The 12542-nt window shown below is 35.2% G+C and overlaps 1 protein-coding gene across 4 annotated transcripts in view; it reads left to right on the top strand.

Moving 5' to 3' along the window:
* The window catches only part of ITGB8 (integrin subunit beta 8), a 48102-nt gene that overhangs the window by 15090 nt on the left and 20470 nt on the right, over positions 1–12542 (top strand). For all 4 annotated transcript variants that reach the window (XM_071735743.1, XM_071735742.1, XM_071735746.1 and 1 more), the window contains exons 2-6: positions 989–1074; positions 3722–3896; positions 6546–6792; positions 8596–8761; positions 11500–11658. In XM_071735743.1, coding sequence (XP_071591844.1) covers positions 989–1074; positions 3722–3896; positions 6546–6792; positions 8596–8761; positions 11500–11658 — 833 coding nt within the window. The remainder of the gene's footprint in view (positions 1–988; positions 1075–3721; positions 3897–6545; positions 6793–8595; positions 8762–11499; positions 11659–12542) is intronic.

Genomic DNA, 12542 nt, shown 5'->3' with positions numbered 1-12542 from the left:
GAAAAATTATTTTGGTATAAAGATAGACACATTATCATGACGGACCAATTAAGAAATGTAGTCCAACCTGTGTGCAGTAATTAATTTTATCTTCTTTTCCATATATTGTGTAATCATATCATAGGCCACGCTGAACACACTACTGAAGAGTGTTGTTAAACAGCACTGGCAGGCAAGTTCTGTCTTGTGTAGGGGTACACTGGTCTGCAAGAACTTCATCCTCAGTGTGCCAAAAGGATAGGCTACTGCTGACATTCCAGTTGAGCTGACCAAGTCCCTTGAAAGGTTTCTCTCTTCTTAATTCTGATTGCCAAAATTCACAGCAAAGAGTAGTAAAAGGTATAAAACAAAGCTGTGAAAAAGGTATAAAGGGCTTTGCTGATAGACCTGCTGGAAGGCACAGTTTTTGCAGCTGTTAATACAGAATGATGTCTTCGATCTGTGACACATGAAATATTGGATTGGTGTACTCGCTTCTAAAGAAACCCCCTAAAATCTGCCTCTTCTGGGAAACTACTCATCCCAGAAAATACAAAGGGAAAAATTTATAGAAGGTGAGAAAATACTTTTGGTTCCATGCAGAGTGAATAATGAATAACTCAGTCAAGTGTTAATGACTTAAAAGGAAAATCTCGATGAAGAGATAAGCTACCTGGTGATTTTTTTCTGTTAGGCAGTAAATCCACAAGTTACATGCCAAAGGTAAACTTTCACTTCTAAATAATTCTAAAGCTGGATTTTAAATCTTTGGCCTCAAGAATGGACCTTATTCAATCCGTACATATAGTTCTAGACTGTAAATTTAAAAAAATGCAGCAAGTATTTCCTCACCAGGCTGCCTTTGTTCTGTTTTACTTCTGTTTGGATATGTTGTCATCACTCTTAATCTGGTGAAGTAATTTTTGAAATCTTGGTTTAAAATTAGGTATTTTATAAGTCCCACATATCATCATAAATCATGAATGTTTGGTTTTGTATTTCATTGCAGCGGAAAACAGATGTGCCACTTCAAATGCAGTAACATGCACAAAATGTCTTGCTTTGGGTCCAGAGTGTGGATGGTGTGCTCAAGAGGTATGGCATTTTGTTTCTTTACTTTTGAGTTTATGTTATAGGTGCTTCTGGTCTTTATAAAGATAAAGGAATATGCAACTGTGAAAATTATAGTGAGAATTAGCGAGAAAATCTTTAAAAGAACTCTGGAGACAGAACCGGGGAAATCATGTGAAAAATATTTTGTTTCCAAAGGAGAAAATACAATCCTTTATTTGGAAAATAGCAGTAATTTTGAAGAAAGTGGGAACTTTTTAATGTATTCCATCAGCACTGTAGACAGCTTTGGCAGACATAGTGGTTTTGAAAGTTCAGCAGTTCTTGGCTTCAAAAGCAAAATTACTTATCAGTAATTTATATTAAGTCCTCATTATATATCAGAATAAGTCTATTATATATTCCTACTGCATTTAGCAAAAGGTTTTATTAACAGTGGAGTTAATTTTGACTTCACCATGTATTATGACCCTGTCACAAATGTAAAAAAAAAAATTATACTTTTCTTATTTTGACACTTAAAACTGTCAGTTCTAGACTTATCACTAATGATAGATCTTAGGAAGCAAAAGCTATCCTGAAATTCCTACTGCTTTGTGCACTGCAGATATACTGGAACTTCTGGTTTTGTTTGACAGAAAAAAAAACCCAAACAGCTGATTACATTATTATTTCAAGTAAGGCTGGACCATTTTAAGCACTTCAGAGAGCAAAGTTTCAATGAATATCACTGCAAATTACAAGTCGCATGGTCTTGAGGATCACATGCAAATTATGTGTAGAGCTTTCAGGTTAGCTGAGAAGGTAGATAACTTCCTAGGGTGTTCCTGGAGAAGATAAGGAGTAGAAGACACTGGTGTAACTTCTTCTGAGATAGTGTGTCTTGGAATAATTAACTTAGTGTGCAACAAGTAATGCAACAGAGGCATGGAGGGCTTGTTTTCCAACATGAGCATTAGGTTATGTGTAGAAGCACAGTGCATTACAGTATGGAGAGGTCCATCACTGTGGCCTGATCTCCTGTATCACAAAGTGCACTGTTTCATCCTGCTACAGCTGTAGTTACCATGGAGCAGCACTTCTTAGCTTCCCAGTGCTATGAGCTGCAGTAGATCTCCTTCTAACTAGGTGCTCAGATTTGACCAGGTTTCACTCCTGCCCTTTTTCTTTTGCTTCACTTCTCCTGTCAGTCCTGAGAGCTGTTTGTGGTAGCCAAGGGGTTTGTCCAACCCTATCAGACCATTCCTTGATAGCCAGTTCACCTATGGACCAGCCAGTTATTGTGGAATGGCAAACCCCATATTGACACAGATGAAAACTTTCCAGAGCAAAGTTACAGGGCCAGTTTTCAGCTCAGCATGCCTGCTTCATCTAAACAATACTTTTTAATGAGAAAATTATCCTTGTGGAATACTTGGGGTGCTTTATCCTTATACCCCACACAACAAATTTCAGACAATGCTACGCCTCTGTCCATCATTACTGATAACAATGAGAGCAGCTAAGTTCTTTATACATTTAAAAATACACCTTTTAATAATGTATTTACACAAAAAAAGGCTGTATGAATAGCAGTAACGTAAATAAAAATTGCCTCTTTTATGTATGTTAAAGAAGATAATGGAAAAAATATATGAGGTCAACTACAAATATGAGTTGGAAGTTGGAAAACAATATACATGACTGATGAGTCATTCATCTGGGGCTTTCTCCATTCTTTTCAGGCTCTGGATGATTATTCTCTAATACACAGTGGGCCGTATGCACTTTTTGATTGTTTATTTTCCCCATCTGCATCTGAAATATCAGAGATTGTCCATTGTTTGGTCTCCAGCTGGGTCTGGGATGGACCAATCCTTTGAGAGAGTACAAAGAATCTTGTCTTTCTTTTTTCATTGTATGATCAGGATCATGTTAATCATCAGATATGTGGTCAGGAAGGAATTTTGCATTGGATCATGTTGGCACTATTTTGGCAACTTTGCCCTTTCACTGCAACAAGGGATGCACTGCTTCTGAGATCATCCTACTACTAATCACTTTTCTGTTGTTACAGGGGCTTTTTTATGATGGTGATATCTTAGACTTTACAGTCTTGTAGTACATAGTTTTCCTCTTTCTGAGGATTGAAATGATACAGTCCAGCTGGTCTTTGGATTTGGCATAGGGTATGGGGTAAAACTTAAGCATCCGTGATAGAAAAATTCAGCTGACTTCTGCTGTAACTTCTAAGTGACACAGCCTAAGTGACATTTCCAGTGGACTCCTCTGAAAACTAAACTGGTTTGATGTTGTGTGAACGACACTTGCTTGGTATAACTAACTCATAGCATAACAAAAAACTTATTTTGGAGGAATAACAGTACATAGTTTCCTTTTTCTCCAAAGGAATTTTGTTCTGATTGTGCAAGATCCTCCTTCTCATATAGAAGTTTTGTCCTTTGTAGAAAGAAGTCATTGTGGTAATTAGGTTTAACTTATAATTTAAATATTTTGTCATTACCCTCATCAAAAACATATGGCTTCCATGAAATTGTTCTACAATTTTGCAATTACAGTAGCATATTTTATTGTTTCAAAGACTACTATTTTGTTTTTCTCTTTCCTTTGAAGATATTGGTTGGTTTTTTCAGCTCAGATTGTTTTGTACTTTTTGTCTCTTATAAAACAGGATTTCATGGCCGACGCAACACAGAAGGGACGCTGTGACACTGTTTTCAACTTAATGAAAAGAGGCTGCCAATCAGATTTTGTAGAAAACCCCACAGTTCATGTCACAATACCCAGTGACCATGAAACAAATACACAAGTGACTCCAGGAAAAGTTTTAGTCCAACTGCGTCCAGGTTGGGTTGTCTCTTAACACGTTGATGTTATGCTCAATTTAAACTAAATACAAATATTCTGTGAAGAAGCAGCTGGAATAATTATTTTGAAGACTGCTGCTGTAACATTATATTGTAGAACTATGCTGCTGCTGCTCCCATATTCAAGTATGGTCTTCAGCAAGATGTGTTTCTGTCAAACATGGCTGGAAGTCAGAATAATGCAAGTAATAAGTGGAAAAGGGACTTTAGGTAGACTTTTCTGTTGTGGTTTCCTAATTCTTTTTGTTTAGCTACTTACACAAATTGTTTTCCCTTGCACGGGTATCAGCTGTATTTCCTACTGAAAGTCAATTGGGTTAGAATTTCTAAATTCATAATTGGATGAATGTCTGGATTATTTTGTTACTTTAAAGTACATTGAATAGACAACTATGAAGACACCAAATATGATATATAAGAGAGGACTGATTCCTAAAGGACACTTAGGTATTAATTGCCTTTATTGATTTATAAAATATGTGACAACTGGCTCTAATAGCATCTACAAGTCTCTGTGGATCTGAGATTTTTTAGTATATCTCTATTTGCCCTCAGCTGAACTTGATTTAAAGCAATGTATGTTCTCTGTCTCTAAAAGAGCTGTAATCAAGAGAAGTGGATCATATAAAAGGATGCAGGGTAATTTTCATATAATAAAATTCAACTATTTTTTCTTTTTTTTTTTTTTTTAATGATAGATGGAGGAAGAAATATGTCATTTAAGAAGGATCAATCTTTTGTAGAAAAGCATGAAGTGACTAGGAAAAGTCTCAGAGTATCTTGCTGACCCTCACTGTATAAAAGATATTTTTTGTCAATCACAAAGGAAATAGGGTCTGCATGAGTGTAAAGCAAAACTCTAGTTTTCCATCTTTATAATAATAAAACTGAGAAAGTAACTTCAGCACTTTCTTTCCTTTCTTGACTCTCCTTCCAAAGAAATGACTGATACTTTGCTTTGCAACTGAGCTAGCTCCAGAAGTGTCTGTAGCTGTATTTATTTCCAGTGGCATACTGGATTAATAGAAAACACTCAGCTTTCTAAAATTTGGCTAATTTAATCTTTTTGCCAGCAAATAGGGGAAATAATTTTGGGTTCCCTATGCTTTGCTGAAGCTCTTGCATCAGAGTGGCAGAAGACTGAAATTCCAAGGACTCCAGAGGAGTAAATCTTGATCTATAGACATACTGCTCATATTTTATTCCCCAGGGAAATATACAGATATACAGCTATAATTTTGCCTCAAAACAGAAATTTGATATAGTATAATCATGCAGACAAAGATGTTTTTGTTTTGATACCAGGGTTTTTGATCACTGTTTATATATACCAAAGTGTCAGGATTTATGTGGGAAAAAATAAAAGCTGTGCTCAGCTGCTCACTATATGCAAACTGGAGACCTGCAAAGATCATTTGAAACAATAATTTGATTTACATTGGCAAAGAGGAAATGAATAAGTTACAGATTACTGAAAATTTTATTTGTCCCACATAAGACCTGAGAGGGACAAATCCTGAAATATTCATGTAGATTATGTTCAGAGATCTTTAGAAGAAAGGACTTTGCATGTCTAGTTTCTCTGGATCAGATCTTTATTACATGTGCTTTAATTATGCTGTCAATGTCATATGCACTAGTAAATGTCATGAGCAGGTAAATCACATTTCAGGTATTTTTGTTTTTTTAGGGAATCTGTTTCTGAATTATTTTAGTTTTTATTGAAAATCTGCATAATTCTTCTACAATATTTCCCTACCTTCTATTCTTTGCTGCACCTGTATTGCATAATACTGAATTACTGAAGTTGTACATTACTGTACTTACGTTGCCCATACTCCAGTCATTTTGCTCTTTTTGCTGGCATTGCAGACTATTATGCAAGCAAAATGTAGCTTTCCCTAAAATGTAGGGACTATTTTTAGCAGCTTCCAAAGCATTCAATTTTTTGTAAGGCATGAGACTGTTATACGGTTACACAGGAGAGACAGACATTTCTCATCCTGAAATAAGAGTCTGGTTTTGTATACACTAAAAGATGGCTTTTTTAACATTAAAACCTCATTTTAGATAATATTTCGATCCTACTGTATTTTCTCAATGGATCTTTGGATGCAGATTGGCATAAACTTAAAGCATAATTTAAGTGAGCTTTTCACACTGTGCTTTATTTATGGCTCTAGGTTTTTTGAGTTGTAGACTCATATGGCAAACTATTTGCAGGATACACTTACATAGTTACAAGGGTCAACCTTGAAGTGACTGACCACAATTTGTATGCAAATCTTTGTCCTTTTTGTCATAACTGCTTTTTGGTATAACGCCAAAGGGATTGCATAACCAGGAATTTAAAAGAAAATGTGGAGAAATCAGATTTTTACAATTACAAATTACACAGTGCTCCCATAAGATTAAAAAAAAAAACCCAAAAAAACCCCAAAATGTTCTACAAAGAGCCCCTTTATGACTTCAAAGTTTGGATTACTTTGGGGAGGTTTTCTTGTTTGTTTGTTTTTCTTTTTTGCTGACACAAACAACTTTGTGCCGAAATTGCTGCATAAATAAATGTGGTTTTAAGAGTGTCAATTCAAAAATAGTAAATAAACTTATTTGTTTCCTTTGAATCAGGAAGTGAAGCAAACTTTATGTTAAAAGTTCATCCTCTAGAGAAATACCCTGTGGATCTTTATTATTTAGTTGATGTCTCAGCCTCTATGCACAACAATATAGAAAAACTGAATTCCGTTGGATTTGCTTTATCTAAAAAGATGACGAATATTTCTCTCGATTTTCGACTTGGATTTGGATCCTACGTAGATAAAACTGTGTCACCCTATATTAGCATTCATCCAGGGAGAATCCATAACCAATGCAGGTACGTAGTCTTTATATATTTACTTTAACATCAAGAATTTGTTTGATTACACAAATATGCATTACGCATATTTATTTTTAAGGCTCTTCACAATCTTTGTTTCACTATACCTTGGTTCTCCAGCAAAGTTCCTGGCTGACAGTTATTATACAATGATTACTTCGGAAGTATCTAGTGAGTGATTTCAGGAAAACTCTTTCTGTAGCAGAAATAATGTGCAGTATTTTTTTTAGCAAAACAAGCCAAGCAACATGCTGCTTTGATATAGCTGAATAGGTTTTGCATTAAATTTTGTTGTCCACTGCTGTTTTCTTGGTTACATATTGCCTAGGTTCATCACAAAACTTTGTACTTCTTCACCTAGGACTTCATTGCTCCTGAATGTCCATTTATTCATTTACTTTTCATAAAATTATCTAGTTTTGTTGTGATGCAGTTTCTTTGGCTCATTTAATGAACAAAAGCACTCTTCTGATCTAACTCCCCAGTTGTAATATGAATTAACTCCCATTTTAAATTAGAAAGGTGTTCTGTCTTACATTTCATTCTGTCTTACATTTCTTTTTTCATGCCATGTCTTCACTTACTTGAAGTGAGGTATCACTTCCAAAACCTTCTGGAGAACAAGATTATTCATAATCACTATGTAACCTGTCTATATAACCTGTAATATTTGGAGACGTGCATATTAGCTATTCATACCTTCTTGCTCATTATTATCTATCCTGTGAAAATATAATATATATAATAATGAAATTATTATCTTTTCCTGTGAAAAGATCCAGAGCTTTGTGAAGTCCATAAGTATATTTTTAATTTCAGTGCTTTTTTTAATTGGGCACTAATAGTGGGAATCATTAAATATCTATGCTTTTGTCTGAAGTAGTCCTTTTTACTGTCTTTGTAGTCAGTGGAGATCAGTTAGCACTGATTTTGTCTGCAAGTAGACATCTGCAGAGTTAGTAATCCCTACAATATCAGTTTCTCTTTATTGACTGTAAATTGAGTTGAGGGCAGGCATGTTATAGTTTAGATGCCTACACCATATGCAATGGAAGGTGAGATGAAACCTGCTCAGCAGTTCTGAATAAGATGAGCACCTCAGCTTGCACCATAAATTCTACTGCTCTATAGGGGTCTCAGAGCAACTACCTGTACAAGTGGTATGACAGTAGCTTACTTATGTCAAACTTCATCCTTTGAGTCCTCATATATATAAGTTCAAAAATTATCATTTACAGCTCAGATGATACAGTAAATGGAATTTCCTATAACTGTCACTAATCTCAACATTAGTTTTATATATCTTCATATAATAATAGTGGGTATAAGGACTTAGATTTTATTTTAGTTTTGATCCAGCAGCCTGTGTATTGAGCTATTAAAAGATCTTAGTGGTGCAGAGCAATAGCCCTTCCTCAGGATAATGAAAGCAAAGATGTACTGCTCCATAGAGGTTCCAACAGGGCTTATATACTCTCTGAGATCATACTTTTGCTCACATCATGTTCCTGCTTGTTCTGTACAGCAACTTTACATATGTACTGCTACTAAATGAACTGAATTATACCATATACATTTCCATAAAATACAAAAAATCTGTTGTTCGTTGTAAATTCAAACTAATCCCCCCTGAACTTAGTCTCTCTTGAAATTTTTTTTTTTTTAAGTATTTCTTTCGTTGTGCATATATACATCTTCATTAGCAACAGGATTTTATGGCTTCATAGGAAATATTTGCCTTTCCTTTAAATGGAAGATGTGGAGTGTGTCCGACTTTTGTTTTGTTTTGTTTTTGTACAGTGATTATAATTTAGATTGTATGCCTCCTCATGGTTATATTCACGTGCTGTCCCTCACTGACAATATAGCAGAATTCAGAAATGCTGTGAATAAACAAAAGATTTCTGGGAATATTGACACACCTGAAGGGGGTTTTGATGCGATGCTCCAAGCAGCTGTGTGCCAGGTAAGGAGCTTATTAACAAAAGGCATGGAGATGCACAGATACAGATATAGATATAGAGATGTAGATTGTATAGATATTGATATAGGTGATATAGATATGGATATATTGAATATAGATACGAACACATATATACTGGTACAACAGTGCTCAGTGTTCCTTAATTAAAAATGTCAGTTCTAGGACTGATAATATGTCTTCTTTCTTTTCCATTGTCTTTTCTTTAGCTATACATTTATTTTTCTTACTGAAACTGAAACTACACTGATAGGAGTGTAAGGAAGTATTTTTCAGTGTTGGTTAATGATGTTCAATTGGACAATGATGGACAGTGAAAGAAAGTACCCCTTCCTTGAGCAAGCCTGTGTATTAATCTCAGCCAATTAGAGAATTTGTTTGAAAATTTTTTAAAGCCCTCCTTGTGTTCCTAAGCAAAGACACATCCTATTTGACATTTCTTCTACTTAAAAATGTACTTGAAAACTGAAGCATCAGTTATGTATCTGCTTATATAGATAAGGAAAACAAATTCATTTCCGTGTTATCTTTTAAATAATTTAAAAGCAATACAAATCAACTAAAAATTAACTTTTGTATATTGATAAAATTTGATCACATATTGGCCATGCAAAAAAGAGTGGAAAAGCTCTTTACCAGTAGAACCCAAGCTATAAGCATATTAAATAATTTGTTTGCTCTAAAGGCCTCTTTTGCATGTTGTGTTTTGGTTTGGTTTTTATTGTGCATAGTAGTGCAATAGAAATGTTGAAAGTTGGATTATTCTTGGGTTTTGTAATATTCATTCTGGTGTTTTTAAGGAAAGTGATTCAAGTCCTGTCCAAATAAAAGGCTTTATGTGTTTCTGATCTCTTGGGATGATGTCAGGACTATCCTTTTATCTTGTCCATCTTTACATTCTCTTTTGGAATACTAGAATGAATCAAGCCCAAAAAGGAATCCAAACTTTGTTAAAAATTAAATTTTGGCACCAGCTTTATTTTATTCATTTTATTCTGATGAGTTGTAAAACAGATAAATAAAAGCCACTCTTCACAGGCACTGTGATCACAGCTGTTATAAAAAAATTATTCTGAAGCTTTGGAAAAATTCCTTAAAATCAGTGTTTCTTATTGGACACATTCCACACTTATGACATCTGAGCTCTAGAATAATATATGCTTCCAAAAACAATAGAATGGAAACATTCATGAGAATGAGGAGGCTTTCCTGCTAACTAACTGAATTGTGAACCAAAATGGATGAGAACAATGTGCAATTCATAACTACCATCATGAACTATAATTTGTATTAATGTGCACTCATTTTGTCTACCATAGAACTTTATAACTTGCTGCATCTTGCTTTAACAAATACACCCCTATTGCAGCCACTAGCAGGTTAAGACATGAAGCTTCTTTAAAATTTTAGTTATTGTTTAGTCCATAGGTAGGAATCTTGAAGTGACAAAGTGGAATGATGGACTCTTAGGAGCAAAAAGTTTCTACGGTGCTGGAGGAGAACTGGAGATTAGTTAAGATATAATGTGTTTATAAATAAAACTTAAAAATACCCTTCTTTAGGGGAATACTGTCTAGGATTGTCTGAGGGAGGCTGATGCCTAGCGTGTTAGCTGGAAAAGACACCACTCCTCTGTACTTATTATCCCTACTGTTTTGAGATAGTATATCCCCATTCAGAGCTAGCAGGGACTGAGCATGAAAAGGAAGCTAAATCCCTCTTTGCAAAGCAAAGAAAGGAAAAGTAGAGAATAAGTTGTGAAGCCTGGCTGAATACATGATCTGTGTTGCAGATACATGTTTCACATGAGATGAAAGATACTTGGCAGTGTTAATGCAATTCATAGTGATGAGACAGCATTGTAGGGAGGAGGAGCAAGGAAAGAGTACAAGAGGAGGAAAGATGGAATTAGTGAAAAGAAGATGGAGTAATTGAGAGGGGGAATAATGAAAAAGAATATGAGATGATTCATGTGTGCCTCTAGAGTTTGACTTAAATCAGCTGTTTGTTCCTTGCAGAGAAATAAATGTTATGGAAATACAAATTGGCACCTAACATAGTTTAGATGTAAGCTTGCCATGCTACCTCCTTGACAGCACTGAATTCCTAAATACCTTGAACTCACCCTTGCAGATGCCACTATACTGCTAATCCTTTTAGATGGTGGATAGGTGTAATATTTTGCTGCATAATGTGGTCTTTCTCAATCTGCAGGTGCATGAAGACACTCAAACTTTAGTTCACTGGTTGATCATATGCCAGTGTCTCTTCTGGAAAGATATGTAGGAAAAAGAAATTATAGAATGATAAGAATATAAAGTAAATTAATATAAAGGAAAAATAGAGAGGGCACCAAGTATCAATACAAATGAATGTTGGTTGTAATGCTTTTCAGATCCCAAAAATTTACTTTTGTGTGTAATAGTGAGACACATGATGTGGCAGTTGCTACCCAAGCCCGCTATGTAGTGCATAACTTTTACATATTTTAGAGAGATCTTTTTTTAAAAAACAAAGTGGTAAGTAGGTCTCTGACTCACAGTAGTAGTTTTCAGATGTAGGACATGATATACGTTTCCTCACAAAATGCTTTAAATATCCAGGTTTAAAGTCAGTGCTGCAAAGCAGTGGAGTAGCTGAAACTAGGCTTTCACATTCATGTTGTTCAGTATTTTGGAAAATAATTTATGGCTTTCTTATGCTTAATTTTGTTTTCTTTTTAGAGCCATATTGGATGGCGTAAAGAAGCAAAGCGACTGCTTCTTGTGATGACAGATCAAACTTCTCATCTGGCCCTTGACAGTAAATTAGCAGGGATTGTAATTCCCCATGATGGAAACTGTCATTTGAAAGATAATGTGTACGTCAAAGCTACGAGTATGGTAAGGTATATGTCATATGTTTGCCTTCAGAGAAGTGGTGTAAGACTGCATAAATGAAGTTTTTAGATTGCTGCCAAAACATTGCTTTTCAATTCACTGACTAGAATTGTATTGTCCCAGGTAGGCATGATGTGAAATGGTGAATCCATCACTGGAAACTATTGACATTGGTTTTGTCTGGGATGAGGCACTTTGGAGTCTGAGAAACAGGGGAGGAGAATATGTTACTGGGTTTGGTGTGAGTTTTTATTACCACTTTGTAATGTTTCTGCCAATGAGACAAAGGTAGCAGTCATGCTTTACAGTTCAAACAGGCATAGTTGCACTGATTGAAAAAGGCTTGGTAAAACAAAAGAGGTACAAGAGCAATGGCCTAATTGCAAGAGCCATGATGGCCTAGAAAATATTCTTGTGCCACAGAGCTTTGTTGTGCTATTGTAGCATTAAAACCATGTGAATATCACAATATGAAATGGGATGTGGTAATACTTACCTGTGCAAAAAGTTGCATCAGATCCCCTGTAGCAAAATAATATGCCTTCAGAAGTTATTTTTATCTTTCAAAATAATTTCTTCAAGAATACAGAAAGTAGTAGCCAGGAGTAGCCAGGCATTTTTTCCCTAAAATATGTAGTTTTGAATTACTTTTTCTATTTCCTAACATAAATATTAACCATTTATTTAAGAAACATGAATTTCTAATTACTTGCCATGTAATTACCAGGAAACAGAAATATGAACTGCAGTGTAACCAGAGCACATTACAACTTTATTCTCAATGCTAACTGCACTTAGTTAAAGTACATGGCTTGTGTTCAGCCCAAGCCAGCAACGTTTCAGTGAAGTCAGGGGGCCTCTGTGTGAGTTAGGCTGGACCTGAATTC

The sequence above is a fragment of the Heliangelus exortis genome, chromosome 2, assembly GCF_036169615.1.
Source record: "Heliangelus exortis chromosome 2, bHelExo1.hap1, whole genome shotgun sequence".
Classification (NCBI taxonomy): Eukaryota; Metazoa; Chordata; class Aves; order Apodiformes; family Trochilidae; genus Heliangelus; species Heliangelus exortis.
This window is presented reverse-complemented; position numbering and strand designations above follow the sequence as displayed.